This window comes from Pimephales promelas, chromosome 25, assembly GCF_988280905.1.
Source record: "Pimephales promelas chromosome 25, fPimPro1.hap1.1, whole genome shotgun sequence".
Lineage (NCBI taxonomy): Eukaryota > Metazoa > Chordata > Actinopteri > Cypriniformes > Leuciscidae > Pimephales > Pimephales promelas.
Window position 1 is genome coordinate 15,619,814 of NC_142793.1, and position 18,771 is coordinate 15,638,584.

Sequence of the window (18,771 nt, forward strand, 5' to 3'; positions counted from 1 at the left end):
GACATTATTACCAATCATATTTTTGGTCATTTCACTGATAAAACTAAATTTTGTCCTGTAAACTAGAAAAAGCAATTTGTCTCAAATGTGGTCTGCCTACAATCGTTTAGAGAGAGAGAGAAAATCAAAGTCCTCCATGGACAAACTGAACCCTGATTTAACAAATATCAACACTGGAAGAGGAGAGAGATGGAGAACATACCACAGGGTCCTTTACTGTGTCCATTAGTTGAATGATGTTGGTTCCTCCTCGTAGGTTCTCCAGGATCTTGATCTCCCTCTTGATCTTCTTTTTCTTGACAGGCTATTTTAGAAAACAATGATACAACAATATACAAACTTACTCATCCTTAAAGATCAATAGCCTTTAGCTTATATCATTTGCTATTGCTTGCTAGTGAGAATAACAAGTGAAGGTACATTCTCATTCTAGAAAGCATTTGATTGGACAAAACACTGGGTATGCCCAAGAGTGCAAGATGAGTCATCGATATTTTTTTCAGAAGAGAAAAAATGTAAATGTATATATTAAATGCCTATGTCTATATTCATATCTTTTTTTTTAAGTGTATATACACTATCATTCAAAGTTTTTTTTTTTTTTTAGAGAAATTCATTATTTTATTCAGCATGGATATTGATCAAAAATGAAAGTGAAGACATTCATAATGTTACAAAAGATTCAAATAAACGCTGTTCTTTTGAGCTTTTCCATTTAGCAAAGAATCTGAAAAAATGGTTTACACAAAAATAATATGCAGTTTTGATGAAATTGAAGATAATTTAAAAAAAAATGTTTCTTGAGCATCAAATCAGCTTATTAGAATGATTTCCGAAGGGTCATGTGACACTGAAGACTGGAGTAATGATGCTGAAAACACAGCTTTGCCATCAGAGGAATACATTACATTTTTTAAATACATTAAAATAGAAAACAGTTATTTTAAAGGGATAGTTCACCCAGAATACAGGTTTAGAACACCTTAAGGGTGAGTAATTGTCAACAGAAGTTTCATTTTTGGGTGAACTATGATAGAGGGGCAGCAAACTAAAGTTTTTCAGAAATAATTACTGTTTTTACTGTATTTTTGTTGAAATAAATGCAGCCTTGGTGAGCATAAAATCAAAAATATACAACTATTTACACTGAAATTTCATCAAGCTCATGAAATCATATTGAACAAACAATCTACATTATCTACATTAAATTTACCACAACATTTCAACTAATGACAACATTCGGTCACCCTAAATAGGTAGTTGACAAGGGTCATATTGATTATGCACACAAACTCTCACCTTGAGGATTTTGACCACAACCTTCTCATTATTGTTGATGTTGATGGCTTCGAAGACCTCGCTGTATTTGCCCCTCCCGAGCTTCCGTACCAGCTGGTAATCCTCCTGGTTACTGCAGGTGGTACACAGATTCACATGCCAGTCAGATAGAGGATCTACAGCAGAAACCAACATCTCCGGCCCAGAACGCAAACACACGGCTTCTGCTAGCAAGAAGGGGGCTGAAACAGTCAACCATCTGTGAAAATGACCAAGCCCATCATTTCCCCTGTCAGCTGAGGGCTGACTGACGTCTCTACCGAGGGACGGAGCCAAAGACGACATTTTAAGCAATGGTCTGCTGTCAGAAACTCTTAACTACAATAATGAGGCAAATGCCACTATTCTTACAGAGCTTTGCCCATTCGGAATCATATTTTTATCTGTGTAGCAAATCAAAATAGCCTAACATGATGAAGAAATCTGTTACAAATACAGTTATTGCATTACAATGTACTATCTATAGGTTTTAAAAAGAAATCCAACAGTTTTATTTTAGTATTATTCATATATTTTGAATAAGCTTTTATTTTTATATTTTCATTTGAATATCAGTATTTTTCGATTTAGCTTTAATTTATTTATTTCACTTTTTGTTTTGGAAATTTTAGTACCTTAATTCCCAAGGCAAGATTTATTGTTTTCATTTAGCCTAAGATTTTTAAATTTAATATAATTTATATTTATTAATTAATTTTTTTGATGGTTTTAGTTAACAATACTAACAAAATAGACACTTGGCCACATTAAGATTAATAGTAGAGATCTAAAACATTATCGCCCACTAATTGATTGGTTTAAAGGGGATTTTGCAAGATGTAATATAAGTCTCTGGAATCCCCAGAATGTGTCTGTGAAGTTTCAGCTCAAAATAACCCACAGATCATTTATTATATCATGTTGTAATTAAATGCCCAGGCCATTTTTGATTGTTCATTAAAAAACATGTTGTTTTTGTGCATGTCTCTTTAAATGCAAATGAGCTGCTGCTCCCACCCCGCTTTCCAGAAGAGGGCGGAGCCTGTACAGCTTGTGTCTTGGATAATCTGCCAAAAACATCTGTTTCGTTTTGATTATCATCTCTATCGCGGTCACGCTCAAGTGACACCACAGTTCTTCAACATCATGAAAATGAATTATCGGCATAAAGTCAAAACTTCTGATATGTTTACTTGCACAGAAAGCTGGATGTCAGACGGTGCGTCCCGTGAGTGTTAAACAAAGTTCTCTTTCATGTCTTATTGTGTTTAAACGGTCAAAAACACGCAATGTTATGTCAAAAACACACAAAGTTCCAATAAACAGTCGGTTATGTCTGAACATCAAACATCAAGAAATCACGTGTATAATTGGATTGTGTATTAAAATGAACTGATATGCTGTTAATATGAATCAAACAACAAAAGAAAATGAAAATCACTTGCTCCTCTTGATTTAATAACTTAGCAGCTTTAATTAGAATACATTTCTTATGCAGCTGTTAAATGCTTTGGTGAGGATGTAAACATACACTGAAAAAAATATTATTGGTTTAAAGTCCCCGTGAACCGGAAGTTGCAAACGATTTTTCTCCAGTGCTGTGACGTATTTCCAAGTGAAACGGAATATTGAACAGAGGGCAGGGTTTTACTCTAGCGCTCCTCCTCTCCATCTCTCGCTCATAGCAAACTAACGGTTTGAGGGGAGTGGTTAAGCGTTTCCCCACCCAAGCTGTGAAACCTACGTCATCAGAAAAAGAAACCGTTCCAGACCGGAAGTAACTTTTCAGATTTTGATTAAAGATTACCAAGGTAAAACATTTGTTTTATATATATTCACTTGCACGGATTAATTGTTCACCACAAGACTAGTAATATGCGCTAACAAAGTAAATAGGTTCAATTTTGATTTCACAGGGACTATAACTAAAATTAAGTAACCTGGCTGCTTTAAAACTTTAAAGATGAACTGAACTGAAAAAAATCGACGATGAAAACGTGTTGTTTATGACAATTAAAAGTAAATTACACTAAACATTTTAATAAAAAATATTAATATAGCTTTTTATAAGCAACGCAAAATTGCGCTTGTTAGCGCTGGCAGTTTCGATGACGTCACTGGCATGGTAGGACCCGCGGAGCACCATAAACAACAGCTGCAGGTCCCATATACACAGACGAAAATGAGCACTTTTAACGGCATGGATTACGCATTTGAGCCCGCGAGGGACAGGCCGGTAGTGTCTGACTACCACCACATGGAGGACGATCAGTTTTAGGCTTCACTTGACTTACAGTACAGGATCGTTTTTGGGGAGAAGTGATTGTGGGCGCGAGCGCTGTGGAGTATGCATACTGCACAGGAGTCGATCTTTTGCAGAGGTCAACCTGAAACATTTATTGATCGGCGAAAAATGCATCACCATCATGCACCGTTCATTTCGGATGCTGTTCGGTGAGAGAAACGTGTTGGGGGAGGCTATGCTGTCTCTAATGGATGTCCGAGCTGAGACGCGAGCGCCCCATCAGTAACAGGGTATTTTACGAATAGGCGACGGCTGGGCTAACTTGTTATACTTTTCTCAGACTGTTTAGATTAACAGCGTACTGGCAGTTCACTCTATGTGCAAGGGTGCATTTAGAAAGGAGAATCCCATCCTTTACCGTGAACTACACATCAGGAATCTTTTCCCCTCAGCCGAATATCAAGGATTCGTGTAACGTTAACGTGATGTGTTGAACTTGTAACTTGTGTAAATAAAACATTTAATGCAGACATTGTCAGACGTTTCATGTACTCATTGACGAAAGTACATATCTCTAGATAGTGTGTCGCTAAAAATTCTGTTTCTTCAGCCATGTCAGCGCGCCTCAGACTGTTTACAAGCTACGGCTGTTCTGCTGGTGCGGGTAGGCAGCGGAGTGGCTTACCATGCCAGTGACGTAGTCGAATGTTGAAATCCAACATGGCGGCGCCCGTGTAACAAAAACAACACTTTCAATGTACCATTTTATCCCTTTTAACAAATTATGCAATTTTAAAAATTGTACCAATGATAATTAATAAAATACATCTGTTATGTCACCTTTTTTCAAATTTCAGTTCAGTTCATTCAGTTGATTGAAATGGAAAAAGTGAGTTTATACAATGAAGGAGATTGATTTAATCATCAGAAACTCAAAATAATAAGTTATCTGAACTAAATAAATGATTTAAGTTGATTTGACAAAAGAAAAAAATGTGATGATAAATCTTGAAAATATATATATATTTTTTTTTTACAGTGGGACTGGGCAGGGTCTATGCTAATAGGGCAGAGCCCATCAGTAATTGTGGGCGGGGTCTAATCATGTCACAAAAGCTACAATCTGCAAAAGGTTGTTCAATGATTATGACTAAAGTGGGATTTAAAATAAGGAGGAGTGGGTGGATTTGTACTATTATAGGGTGGATGTGTACACGCTGCCGACACACAAAAGCCATGTAAAAGTGAATTTTTCATAATAGGTCAGAGGTCCTCTTTAAAGGATTGGTTTTAAATGAATTTTATTGTTATTTTTGATGCAGCTTTCTGTTTCATGCAATAATGTTTTAATCTTAAAAAATAATAAAACAGCATAAAAAGCTAAATCCTCAAATGTATTTTTCCATTCTGCATATTTCAAACTGGAAGTCACATTTAATAATGACTTAATTTCGACCCCCAACAAAAATATTTGTCCAAAAAAAAAAAAATTGGGGGGAGTTTAACAGTCACTGATCAGTTCCGTTGTATGGAAAAGAGCTGGCATGGAGATTAATAAGATAAATCCTCCTTTTGGGTTCCACAGTAAAGTATATAAAAGAAATAAATAACGACTGCACAATTATATATGTGCACTGTGCAAAACAGAAACGCATTAACTGCTCCAGAGGAATCTAACCATTAAAACCACTAAATGTTCTATTAGTGCGCTAGTTTAGAATGGTAATTACTGGATGTGGATTGCACACTTGAGGGAATCGGTGCATTTGCATAAAATCTGCGGATGCTGAGGAGGACACACACTGCTCTCTAACGCTGAATCTGTAAATCCGTTCATGTCATCCTCTCATCACCAGCTCTCAAACAGAGGCTGCTCGATCACACAGATTGATGACTTTCCCAGCACGATCGATATCGAGCCTACAATGTGAACCACTGCGCAAAGAAAATCAGCAGATACATGCACAAAATTATGCACGTGAACGCGCCTAGGTAGGCAGCTCACTAGGCATTTTGAAACACAACATCAGATGATGATGCACTTTCATAGCTTTAAATATCTCACCTCCAGGTGGGCACATGGGCCTCGTAGTCCCAATATTCCCTGCTCTTCAAAGTGTTGACATCGGCATACACCCGAGATTTACTACCGGCCACCGGGCCGGGCATGGCGCGCAACGGGGCTCAGGGTGTAGGAGAAATCCGATCGCCAAATCCAATCCAAAACACACAGACGGAGTACCACTGATCAGATGTAGACCAGCCCCGGGGGTGGGGGTCTGATGGTATCCGGTTCGGGCGTGTAATATCTGATATCAGCGGCGTAAAAGATGGAGCGCGGTGACCGATGAGCAGCACTTGTTACCCGGTTTGTCGGCGGTGTTTAGACCGCCTGGAGATCCGGGGGTGAAGATGGATAGTGGATAGAGTGTGAAATGCTTTGGCAGTGCTAATATCGCATACAAAGATGCTAATATATAGAGTCTAGAAGGTCTATTTTGGACCTGTATGTGTGAAGTTTAGTGAAAAGTTATTTGGTTTAAAAATAGACTGAGTCCTAGGCGGGGGGGTTTGTTTAGATCTAATTATTGTGGGTTAAACCCCCCCACCACCCCAAAGGGGCCTCAAATCCCTAGATCCAAAGCATAAAGATCCGAGAGAAAAAAAAAGCCAGGATGTGTGTTCTCTCAGTCTTCAATCTGTAGCAAATGGATGTTGGAAAATACAGTCCACCGCAAGTGAGTAGAATATAACTAATCAGTTCCTGAGCTTCAGGATATTGACTGGTTAGAAAGAGAGGGAGAGGCGGTGGACTACAGATCGATGTTTTACCGGACCACAGTGAAAACCCGTTTCACCGTGACGTCGCTTGCGTAAAGTCGTTGTGCAATAATCGCGAAAACCGTTTATAATCCCGTGCAGCGTTCTGCTTGTGATCGGGGTTCGGGTTTTCCGGACCAATCCCCCCGTGCTGCTGCAGGAAAAAACGGACTGGAACGATTTGACCCGGAAGCGCAAGATAGCTTTATCAATTAGCATAAAAAATCCGGAAGTACAAATTTGCCATGGCCATAGATGTGTATCAGTAGAATGCACATGCGCCAGCTCCAAACTCGGTGACACCTCCGCCGTTTTGGAACGGTCAACATGACGCTCTTCATCATTCTCACTAAAAAAATAAATACATTTCCAGCGAAAAAGTGACAGTATTGTGCAGCATATCAGAGGGTATACGGTTCTAAAAACCGCCTACATGCATTCCATTCAAAATGGACTAACCTTTCAGAGGTAATAATGTATTTGTTTGTGTTTTTATAGCTCAATATATAATATCGATATACAGAGTTGTGCAACATTAACGATAAACTAAATTCTATGAAAATCATCTTCTAATCTTTCTATTGCAGTTAAGATATTAGTAAATGTGGATAACTACGGTTGCTCTCGAGTGTTTACGAACCGGCTTTGACCGTTCCAGTATGGCGGACGGTTTACAGACGCTAATGAGGCATCTGTGTGTATGTATTATCTAATGGTCATGGTCACTGGGCATGTCCTTCCGTTGCTATGCGCCCATATTTGACTTCCGTTTGATGTCTAACAGACATTTTGAGGAAATGTGTGGCTGTGTTCATCGTTTCATTCACTGCTGTAAAGAGGGCTTTAATTCAAAAGCATGTATATTTCTATGTAGACGGCAGATCTTCCATTGAAATATGTATATATGTGTTTATAAGAGAAATGTATAAATGTCTTTATATGAGAACTGTTCTCAATAATAAATAACAATTCTGATGTTATTTATTTATTTACTAATTTATTTAAATGTCTTTCCTAATTATGGTGGACATTGTCTGACATTGCTACAATCTGACCCTAAATTAAAATTCATATTAAAACATGCTTATTTTGCGTTTTTGATAGAATTTCACAACAATGGATAATGAATGTATGTGTGTATTGATTAGTAGTCTACCAATAATTTATTAACCCTTTAACTTACTTCTGAACCAAACGGTTGAGCACATTTTGAGTTTGAGATTTGGCACATAACGGTTAACTATCACCTCCCTTTTTGAGAATGGCAAGCACTATTAAAACTTGGTTGTAATTCAAGTATGCTTTGTACGGAATAAAGACCTAAGTTTAGTCTTGTTTTAAAGAAAACACTGCAGATAATTGCTGAAGTAAAAGCACTTAAAAATTAAAGTATGAAAAAATTATGGAAGTTATTTTTTTTTTCACTTTAAATCAAATATACTGTACTACATATTTTTTTCTTTTATATATAAAATATATATTTTACAAAATATTTTTTTCCTATAAAATTACTATAAAATCAAAGCCATATAGCCTATCTAACCAAGTTGTGTTCCAAATTTGAAATTGATATTACAAAAATTGATTTTGTTTAGGCGTAATACCAAAAATGACATAAATTCCATTGAATTTAATTGTATGCATTCTGCTGTAATTAATACATTTCTGTCCAAATATGACTTCTGTTTCAAAATATGGAATCTTGAGATTCAGACCTTTCTGACAATGTGTTTTGTCAAGACTAGAAAAGGTTTTGATCATAAATTATGATGGGCAATGAAAAAGCATGGCGAAGTAAGTGTATGAATTCCGTTCTGTGTTTGTGCTGCCTTGTCGAAAAATGCTACCATAGTGTGAATCGATCACAGAAAATGTTGATTAATATTTTATGAAATACAATTATAATACAATTCTAAGTTATGAGTAGCTACTGTATACTGTTGACTACTGTTTTTATCTTTAAAACGTTGTGAAAAGTAAAAATTATCATCAAATATTAATCTTTGACTCACTTGTCAAAGCACATCTTTCCTTAATAACTGAAACTTTCAGTTATTCTTGTTCAGCTGGCTTACCGTACAAATATTCATATGGTAGTGAGCATTTTTTAAAGGGAAATTACATTATAGCACATTAAAAACTGACCTTATGTTAAAAAAAAAAAAAAACTGAGTCTGCACATGCGCATAACCAGTAGCAAACAGAATACCTGTTCCATTTACCATTAAGTGACATCTCAACCATTTGGTAGAGGCCGATATATAGGATGTGTTGAAAAATAAATACATTGAGTGTGGTTACTAGTGACCTAAGAAGATAAGAAATGCAAACAAAGAAAATTTCCATCACTTTTTTCTTGGTGCGGACATCGAAGGGTTAAGGGCGAAACAAACGGGTGTACGAAACCATAGCAACAAGCAACCATGGCAGCTACGACAGAGCACAGTAAAACCGACACGGATCAAAACCAACTTGTTGAACTTGTAAATGACTTAAAGTAAGTTATAAAATCTTTTTTTTCTATTTCAAATGTTGACTTAATCTTGCTGTCATGTTTGCCAAAAGGAAAAAAGAAAAGTGTTTCAATTTAGTTGGTTAATGGCCAGTTAGGACCAGCCGCATTTTAACTGAACGTGGTTTCTGAACTTTTTATTTCTGGTTGCATCAGCAAACAATATTGTATTTTATGTAATTCATGTAAAAAACAATTAATTTGTATTTTTCTACATTTAAGGCGATCCAATGCAGAGCTACAAGCAGAGATCGGTATATTTGAGCAATATATTAGTCGACTGGACCTTCAGACTCAATCGGAGGCTTTTGAAACATCACGGATGGAAATGGCAACGGTACGTGTATATATATATATATATATATATATATATATATATATATATATATATATATATATATAGGCCTATATAATATTATATATAATAATATTATATATATAATAATATATATATAAATAATAATAAAAAAAAACAAAAAAAAAAACAGGAGTGTTTTTATGAGTGGTACATGCATGATGTTCATTTATTCATTGTCAATGTTTTGATTCCAGAGTCGAGGAAGGAAAACTAAAACTAAAGTTAGCACTCCAGAGAGGCAACAGCTCCTGACACTGGAACAGAAATGTGATGTCGCCCAAAGCGTGCTTAAACAGATGACTGAGGATATGAAGAGAGCAAAAGACCATTCAGAAAGAGAGCTAGACAATTACAAGGTCATTAGTCAAGAGAGGGAACAATCTCATAAAGCTTTGTCACAAATATATTACACATGCTTATATAATTGATTCTACCCATTTTAGGCAACCCTGGAAGAAACTGATATCCACTTGGCGGAGGTTAAAAAAGAATGTTGCCAGTTTGATCGCGACATCTATAAAGCACTGCAGGACAAAAAGTGTTTGACGATGAGTGCTGAGAAGGTCATTAAATACATTGAGGACAGAATAAGGGCCAAGGTAAAAGAAAACTTCGAGTCGCAGGTTTATTCTGACAAGAGTTGTGATTTAAATTCCCAATAAAGTGCCATCTTTCCAGGAGAACTTGATCGAGAAGTTGCATCGGAAGAATGCAGCACTCGTCGCACACAAGAAAAAACTACAGGTCCAGCTAAAGCAACAGGAGGAGATGGGTGAGGGACTGACGTCGCTGGACTTAGAGCTGCTCAAGTTTGAGAACAGCAAATCTCGTAAACAACTGGATAAGCAAAACCTTGAACATTCGGATCTCAAAATGGTTGCAGGGAATACTTTGCAGGCCTTGAATTCTAATAAGGTGATTCTTGGTTAACCATAGAACATATCACCTATTTGTTAAGCCACACGCCACAGTATTAGGACAGGTCTTACAATGCTATTACTATAGGGAACTCTTGGCCTTGTGTTGACCTAAAAGTGTGGACACAGCCTGTTCATAACAAGCCTGTTCATAACAAGAATGACAACTACAAACTACAGATCTGTTTATTCTAAGCACGCGCTGCAGGCTGGTCATCTGTCGCTTTAAATGCTCAAGCTCTTTAAAATAGGATGGATTCAGATTGGCTGTCAATGTTTTTATCAGCTAGAAAAAATCTTTCTGATTGTGTCTCTGCGCCATTGTGGTGTGGACTCTGTTATTCTTTAATATTTAGAACTATATCTTTATCGTTATTATCATTATAGTTATCAGCCTAAAGGGTTTAGAGATTTTTTTCAATGTCCCCTTCTTGCAGAAGAAGCTTCAGACCTTGACAGACGAGTCAGATGTGCTGAACAGTGACATTGCTTCACGGGGGAAGTTACTGGTTAAGATTGAGGAGGAGATCAAGGAAGCGGAGGAGGTCAGGATAATGAAATTCCTTCTATGTAGGCCTACTTGAACTTGAACTTACAGATCTGTAGAAAAAACACCATAAAGCTCCTCAAGAGCTTTGAGTATCTGAGCCAGAAACCAACATCATGGCAGTAAATGACCAAATATTGACACTTAAAAAAAATCAAAATAAGGCTAAACCAACTAAAAGGTATTTGTGCTAATTGGTATGGGACTCCACTGGTCAAAAGCCATAATATGGATTTAATTTTTCCTGACAGGAACGAAAGAAAGCAGAGGCTCTTAACGAGAAGTTGAGGGGCCAGTTGGCCGACTATCATGTACCAAATGTCCTACAATACATCGAGGTTAAAGAGTCCCATGGCCAGCTGCAGAAGTGTGTTAAGGAATGGGAACGCAAGGTGGAGATTGCAGAGGTGAGGGCTCTTATCCTTTATTTTTTTATTACTACTTATTTTGCCTTCTATATATATATATATATATATACACAAGACAAAATAATATATATATATATATATTGTCTTATGACCATGTCTTATTTAAAGACATGGTCATAGGACACTTCTAGAATTAATCAGCTCTTTATGGTTTTTAATTGTGTGTTTTTTTTATTTTTTTATTTCCAGATGGCATTAAAAACACACACAAAATCCTGGGACAAGCTTCGGATTGCTGCTGGAGCCAGACCAGTTCCTGCACGACATTCAGCCACAGAATCTGGATTGTATGGGTTCTGATATGAGGTCCTAAATAACCTCAATGCCCAAGAAGATGACCATACATTTAGCATCTTCTGCTGAATTTCAGCTTAAAACACAAACTGCATCAATATAAAGAAAATAAATGCACATAGAAATGACAAACAACAATGCATTATTAATGAAAAGGTTTATTAGTTAGTGCTGTGTATATTAAATGCTACATACAGATATTTTAGCATGAATGTCACATCAACCGCCACATGAACTTCTTTTACTAGCTCATTCACAATCTACAATTTGGGGGGGAAAAAAAGCTAAGGATAAGTATGTGCGCTTGGAAGCACAGATACTTGGAACAGATTACAGGAACTAACACAGCAAGCATGCACAGGGTGGAGAGGTCTCAAAACCATAGAAGGTCGTCGATCGAAGGTCGACGTTCCCCTGTGGTCCTGACACGTCTGCCAAGAATATAGATATTTATGGAGATTTTAAACAATTTTAATAAAAAAATTAATGTACAAACATGAAAACATAAAAAAACAACATACTTATGAAATCCAACTGCTCATTCATTCTTAATGCCTATGCTTTAAAAAAAGCCCCTTGCATAAATAGATACTATAAAGGGGAAACAATTTGGAGGCCAAGGACTCTGTGGAGAAACTAGACATCCCTGCTTAAGGCCAAAGTGTCACCATCACCTCTAACCCTGTAGGAATAGGCGAAACCTAACTGCAAGAGGGAGATGAACCTCAAGGGCCAGTAATCAACATATAATACTGCATAAGCAACAGAGCCAAGAATGTCATTTTGCCCCATGTAGGATGATGGGAAATTGCGATGGGGTGGGAGGGGTAAAGTAAAAATAAAAAAGTAGGCAAATCAAGACTTGAACAGTTCTATTAAAATTCAGCTTTGTGGACCATTACAAAAAGTGGTAGATTCTTCTAAAATTAAAACAAGGAGAGCATGTGTTTAAAAACAAAACAAAACATAGATTACTCTTGTATGAGTACCACTCAAATATGTCTATATATAAATATATACACATATTTTTCTATACAAGTCGGTTTTAAAAAATTCTCAAAAGAACATTATCGTTGGATGAGTATGCAACACAGACATTCACTAACAAAAACATCTGAATGACGCGCGTTTAAATCGAGGCCTTAAAGGGCCCAAAACTATTACTTTCCCTCCTGGATCCTGGGGGAAGCCGAAAATACATTTTGAAAGTCTTTGATTCTAGTTTTTATAAAAGAAAATAACAGGGAAACAAAGACTCACCGTCATGTTGCAAAAGGCAGATGACTGTAGGCAAGACATGGAGTTGGCAGATAAGAGATCAAACACATGGATAAATCTATACAGTAGACATAGAATGACACTTAGGGTACTGTACAACAAATACACAAGTCCTGTAAAGGTGGGGGGCAAGGGGCAAAAACCTTTATAAAAACAGACTAAACTTTCACACAACCTTGACTACACCAATAACAATCCCAACTACATCTACAAAGAGGCTCAATTTAACTTTAAAAAGGCATAACAGAAAAGAATTAAAGAAGTAAAGAATGTATGAATTGGAACATGAAAAGCTACTTATAACTGGTGCAGTTTAAGAAAGACAATGCAATATCTAATAACACAACTGTTAAACAAGTTGTATACATACTAACTATGTACATACAGTAATACAGGAAACCTTTTCAGGTTTTTAAGCAATTTTTAGGACAACTGTACTGATTCTGGTGGTAACATGAACTGTTTGTATGCAAGTTTACATTTCTATATAGATTCTATATATTTACGTATAATCTCAGTGAAATGTAGAGACCGTCTGAGGTCATTATATTTCTGCTGGTTAACGATCTGTCCCGTTTAGGGTGTGGTACAGTACAATGATGTTTTTTGGTACATACCATTAGTTGCCACGAGGAGAACGTCAACATTGACATAAACAGACAGTTTCAACAGTTTATAACAGCACAACTTTTTCCCCCTTTTTGTTTTGTCTTCAATTGTGGGGAGAACTAAATGCACACAGTAGGCTGCTGGAGGTGCTCTCAATGTGCGTACAATGTACTCAAAATCAAAGGCTAGAGATCCAAGTAGAGAGCTTTTGTAGAGGCACACAGTAAGCAGTATCTCAACTATAGTAGGTACTATAATGCGATACTAAAAACCGGAGCTGATTCTATATGACGGGTCAAGAAGACTGATCAAATCGCTTTTGTCTTGTGCTCTAAAGATCTTGAAGGAGGGCATTGTGAGCCATGTCTGGCCAAGGAGCCATGAAGCAGGGCAAATGCTGCCCTACTGTACTAGGATCACAGTGCTTTCTGGGATAGAGTTCAAAGATCTGTTTCTGTCCTCCCAGGGTTCATATATAAACCAACAACCAATAATTCATCTTTGTTTGCCAATCAAACCCAATTAAATGATGCCTCTAGACATCAAAAAGGGAGTAACTACTTGTTGAGTATAAGCATCTTTAGAACAAAATGAGGTATTATGAGGTTACTGGGCCTTGTAAAAATTCTTTCTGACTGGGGAAGTTTGCCGAGATTCCTAAAACCTCTGTGAATGTAATCGGGGACACAAAGTTACTGAATGAGAGAAGACACAGGGTACCCGCTACCTTCAGCAGTGTGCTGGACAGTATGTTCTTGAAGGGCTCCTAGATCAGCAAAACGCTCTCCGCACCACACACATTTAAACTGGGCATCTCTCGCATGCACGCTCTGATGCTTGGCCAGGTGTTCACGCTGCTTGAAACCCTTGTCGCAACTTGCGCACTTGTAGGGCTTCTCTCCGGTGTGGACGCGCCTGTGTCGCTGCATCTCTGAGGAGTACTTGAAGCGCTTCTCGCAGTCAGGACACTTCAAGGGCTTCTCACGGCTTGGGTCGCATCGGTGCTGCACGAACTCCGAGGAGGACAGGAAGCGCCGGTCACACAACGAGCATTTGAGAGGTTTCTCGGTGCAGTGGGAATTCTGATGGCGCTGGAGCGTGGTGGCCTTTTTGTAAGCCTTTCCGCACACGTCACACTTGTAGGGCTTGTCTGGATTTGTGGGCGTCGAGGACGCCTCACCACATTTGTGACGTAGCAGCTCCCCAGACTGACTGAAGCCCTTGCCGCAGGAGGCGCACTTAAAGAGGTTATCCATGCCATGAACGTGCTGGTGGTATAACAGGTGGGACGGCTGCAGGAAGCCTTTGTCACACAGGTTGCATTTGAAGGGGCGGTCGGCGGAGGCCTTGTGCGTGCGTCGGTGGCGCACCAGGGCGTACTGTTGTTTAAAGCTCATCTGGCAGTCTTCACAGTGGAACGGGCGTTCTTCCGAGTGGGTGCGTTCGTGCTGTCTCAGGTCGGACGGACGCTTGAAGCCCTTCCCACAAGTGGCGCAGCGAAACGGCCGAGCACCTTGTGGCTGACACTGGTGGTGGAGGAGCTCGGAAGACTCTTTGAAGTGCAACTCGCAGAGGTTGCACTTAAAAAGGTGCTCACCCGAGTGGGCATACATGTGACGGACTAGGTGGGAGCGGTGCTTGAAGCTCTTCTCGCACACCGCACACTTGAATGGTCGTTCGGAGCTGTGGGTACGCTGGTGGTGGGCTAGATGAGAGGACTGGCTGAAGCTTTTGTCGCATGTTTCACATTTAAACGGCTTCTCGCCTGTGTGGACGCGTTCGTGACGTGTGAGCTCGGATAAGTGACGGAAGCCCTTGGAGCACACCGAACACTTGTACGGCCTGTCAGGTTGCGAAGGCTCGAATGTAGGCTGGCCTGATGTCCCGACGGCAGCGCTGCCACTAGACGAAGCTTCGTCGTTGGATGGTTGCCCTGGGTTGGCCGTTGACGAAGTTGGCGTGGCGTTTCCAGAACCCGGTCGATACGTTTTTTCACATATGGAGCACTTCATGGGGTTTCCGCTGTTATGGGCATTGTGATGCTGCGCTAGAGAAGTTAGCAGCGAAAAGCCCATCTTGCACACTCCGCACACAAAAGGTTTCTGCTCCACCTGCACACACTGGTGCTCCAACAGGTCAGTGGCTTGGTGGAAGATTTTCAGACACTGCGTGCACTGAAACGAACGATCTTGGCTCACCATGCACTGGTGCTCATGTGGATTAGCCAGATGGGAGATGTCATGGCCACATGCACCACACTTGTGTCCTCCCTCGCTCCCCACATGCAAGGAGGACTGCTGCGCTTGTGCCGGATGCTGCTGCTGACTGTGATGCTGCTGTTGTTGCTGCTGCTGCTGCTGCTGTTGTTGTTGTTGCTGCTGCGATTGTTGCAATGCCGCGTCCGGCTGGAGGACGATGCCGTAGACGGTGCAGCCCAGTGTGTCTGCCCCTGGTGGGATGGTGTGCACGACTGGAGGCGGGGCAACAGCATGCTGCTGCCATGCCTCCGTCATACGTGCGCGGGTGTATGGATTCAGCTTTGAGCCGTAGTTGGACCTCTTTCTGGATGAATTCAGGGGGAAGGGATTGTTGGACTAACCCGGATGGGAAAGGAAGTAGCTATAAACAGAGAACTGACATGGATGTGAGCATCAAGTGCAAAGGACCTTGACCTTCTTCATCACCTTGGTAAAGCCCTGTAAGAAAAAATAAAAACAAGAAAACTGGATGAAAAACTTGCACAGCCAGCACACACCTTTAGGGGCATTTACACTGCAGTGCTCCACAAAAAAGGAAGGCCTGTGAAAGAGCTTTGGGCAAATTCAACCTCATACATTTGTTGATGACTTCAAATTTAAAATAATATAAAATGTAATATTGTTGTTGCATATTGTGGTACTTTAAATTTTACCAAGGTAAAATTCTCTAACTGGGTGACATAACGTGTCTTTACCCTTCCAACTTAAAGGGTTAGTTCACCCAAAAATGAAAATTCTGTCAGTATTTACTCACCCTCATGTTGTTCCAACCCCGTAAGACCTTCGTTCATCTTCGGAACACAAATTAAGATATTTTTTGATAAAATCTGAGAGCTGGATCACTCCTGCATACTAGTCCATAGACTTCTTGAGGAATTGAAACGTGCCGGCCTCGAAAAGTTATTCAAGACATCGTTAAAATAGTCCAAGTGACTACAGTGGCTCAATCTTAACTTTATCAAGTGACGAGAACACTTTTTGTGCGCAAAAACAAACAAAAATAACAACTTTATTTCAACTATTCAAATACTAACAGAATTTTCATTTTTGGGTGAACTAACCCTTTAAGCCTGCTTTCTGTCTGACAAAAATTCAGTGTAAAGATGCAATGCCAGATAAAAACCATGCTAAATTATGCCTGCTCTGACCCACCTATAGACAGCATATAAACAGTTGGTGTAAAGACACCTAAATGCCACTTTAGTAGCTGGCCCACCTTTGCAGAGTAATATAATTTTGCAATATTTCAGGGTTGATTTAAAACGGCAATTAAGACTAAACCTAGAAAATAACGTTCTATGAAAAATATGTACTTTTCTGGCATATAAAACATTGATAAAAATAAAAATGTGAGTTTCCACTAAAAATGGCAAGACAAATAAAAAAATCTCAACTACTGGTCTGATTGGGACTGAATAATATAACCTTATTTTACAATAAGGCCTAAAACTAACAGCAGCTTGCAGCATAAAACTGAATAGAAGTCATCATTGAGTGCCAGTGACTGTTGGCAAGGCATCAAAATAGGCTTTAATGAAAAGAAAAAAGAAAGAAAAGAAAAAAAGATAGTGGCACTCATGTGAACCACTTCTTGATATAGTTGGTTACATAAGGAATGAAAACCCCCTTAACCTTTACTGCAACTTCTGGATTTGAGTCGTATCTACCTGGTCTGTAAGGAGATCTATATAATTTCCACCAATGCACTCCAAGTTATACAAACCTATAAACGTATCCGAGCACTTAATAAACTAATAACAAATTATTGATATTATATTGATAAATTAAATGAAAAACAAATAAATCTGACAAACTTTATCCTAGTGATAACAAAGGTAAGAGTATCTGTCTGGTACACCTCATGTTTCATGCTGGATAGTTAGACTGACTTGCCCACCAACCTACTAGCATTGTGGGACAAGCGAGCATACGATGCCCAATCACTGTCTAAGTGAAGTATTAGCACGCTAACGTTAGTTTTTGAGACACAATCTATTGCCTAACAGTCACTTATGTGTATAAAAGTGGCACAGCTGGTCCCAAGCATGCATGCATAATTAAGAAAATGTAATAATACATAAAGAAAACGTTTGGCGCTTCTGTTTGCTGCTCATTTGTTTACACACAATTCTATAGCGGCGAATTAAAGCCGGTGACAGAATTTAAACGTTAAGCAGAATTAATATTTATGTACAACACAGTAGCCAAAAGCTTAACTTATAGAACATGCGATGTCTCTAAGACACCTGGATGAAAACATAAAAACATAGCTTTGCAAAAATGGCTAACGTTAACTAATATCTGCAAGCTGGCTAACAGTAGCTTTGCAACACACACAAACACATCCTTCTAAAATATGTTTAGATATGCATATTACCTTGTTTCAGAAGTGAATTCCACCCATGTTTGTTCTCAGGGATAGAAGTTCAATCAAGAAAAGACTTATAATGATTTTCTGAAGGCCTTAAACCCTCCGACCGATCCGCGGTCTCTGCTAGGCCGCACCCCTGGCCAGTGCCTGCAAAAACACACGATAACCCTGCAAACTCTCCGGATTTCGGTTGGGTTGCTCCATAAAACCCCGACACGAGTCTTTTCGGCGTTTGCAGCACATTTAGGGGAGCTGACTGGTGGGGAATGGCCGACCCATAGTGCGTTTTATTTCAGGCTTAGACGCTGACCACCGAAACCACCGACAGCCGCACGGGAACCTGAATAACACATAATTGGCATCCTCACAAAACATACCGGAACTTCGTTAATTTTATTATTTTCTTATTTATATACTAATATTCGTACTAAAACGCCATTATTACCACAAAAATGTCTCTATTACTGTTTTAGGGTAACGTTATAGGGCAATTTTATTAGAACACTTCTGGGGAATTATTGTAGTGACAGGATAATAGTTAGTATAAAGCTTTAATAAGACAATACACGTCAACATTTTGTTCGTATAAACGTATAGTGTTTATCATTGCAGAAATGCAATGTTGACTGCAGCTGCGATTTTTTTCTTTCTTTTTCTTTTCTTTTTTTTAAAGGGCGGAATGCAAAATAGTCGGAACCATATGAATCAATATTTGCGGTAGTGGGACGCTGTGATGAAGCACCGTTTGTTTTCTTGTTATTAGAATCATTCATTGAATCGGTTCTTTCAAACGGTTCGTTAAAAGAACCGGTTCTTA

The 18,771-nt window shown here is 38.9% G+C and overlaps 3 protein-coding genes across 4 annotated transcripts in view; 1 reads left to right on the forward strand and 2 right to left on the reverse strand.

Moving 5' to 3' along the window:
* The window catches only part of csnk2a2b (casein kinase 2 alpha 2b), a 12,160-nt gene extending 5,585 nt beyond the window's left edge, over positions 1–6,575 (reverse strand). For both annotated transcript variants that reach the window (XM_039648111.2, XM_039648110.2), the window contains exons 1-3: positions 5,628–6,575; positions 1,300–1,411; positions 203–304 (exon numbers count right to left, since the gene is read on the reverse strand). In XM_039648111.2, the coding sequence (XP_039504045.1) occupies positions 203–304; positions 1,300–1,411; positions 5,628–5,731 (318 nt within the window). In that variant the 5' untranslated portion in view covers positions 5,732–6,575. The remainder of the gene's footprint in view (positions 1–202; positions 305–1,299; positions 1,412–5,627) is intronic.
* Positions 6,576–8,575: 2,000 nt separating this feature from the next.
* cfap263 (cilia and flagella associated protein 263) lies at positions 8,576–12,862 on the forward strand. The gene is made up of 8 exons (XM_039647905.2): positions 8,576–8,879; positions 9,117–9,231; positions 9,447–9,608; positions 9,696–9,851; positions 9,931–10,167; positions 10,607–10,714; positions 10,968–11,123; positions 11,334–12,862. The coding sequence occupies exons 1-8, from the start codon at positions 8,806–8,808 to the stop codon at positions 11,442–11,444; spliced, it is 1,119 nt and encodes a 372-aa protein (XP_039503839.2). The 5' UTR covers positions 8,576–8,805; the 3' UTR covers positions 11,445–12,862.
* Positions 11,579–18,308, reverse strand: znf319b (zinc finger protein 319b). The gene is made up of 2 exons (XM_039647904.2): positions 17,961–18,308; positions 11,579–16,021 (listed from the first exon to the last, which is right to left on the reverse strand). Exon 2 carries the CDS (start codon positions 15,836–15,838, stop codon positions 14,018–14,020), a length of 1,821 nt encoding a protein of 606 aa, XP_039503838.1. The 5' UTR covers positions 15,839–16,021; positions 17,961–18,308; the 3' UTR covers positions 11,579–14,017.
* Between the last annotated feature and the right edge of the window lie 463 nt (positions 18,309–18,771).

Bases quoted from the DNA above. Each gene is read 5' to 3' on its own strand.
- cfap263 (XM_039647905.2), top strand. From the start codon at position 8,806: ATGGCAGCTACGACAGAGCACAGTAAAACCGACACGGATCAAAACCAA. The intron at 10,715-10,967 runs GTCAGGATAATG...TTTTCCTGACAG, and splicing joins AGATCAAGGAAGCGGAGGAG to GAACGAAAGAAAGCAGAGGC. The intron at 11,124-11,333 runs GTGAGGGCTCTT...TTTTATTTCCAG, and splicing joins GCAAGGTGGAGATTGCAGAG to ATGGCATTAAAAACACACAC.
- znf319b (XM_039647904.2), bottom strand. From the start codon at position 15,838: ATGACGGAGGCATGGCAGCAGCATGCTGTTGCCCCGCCTCCAGTCGTG.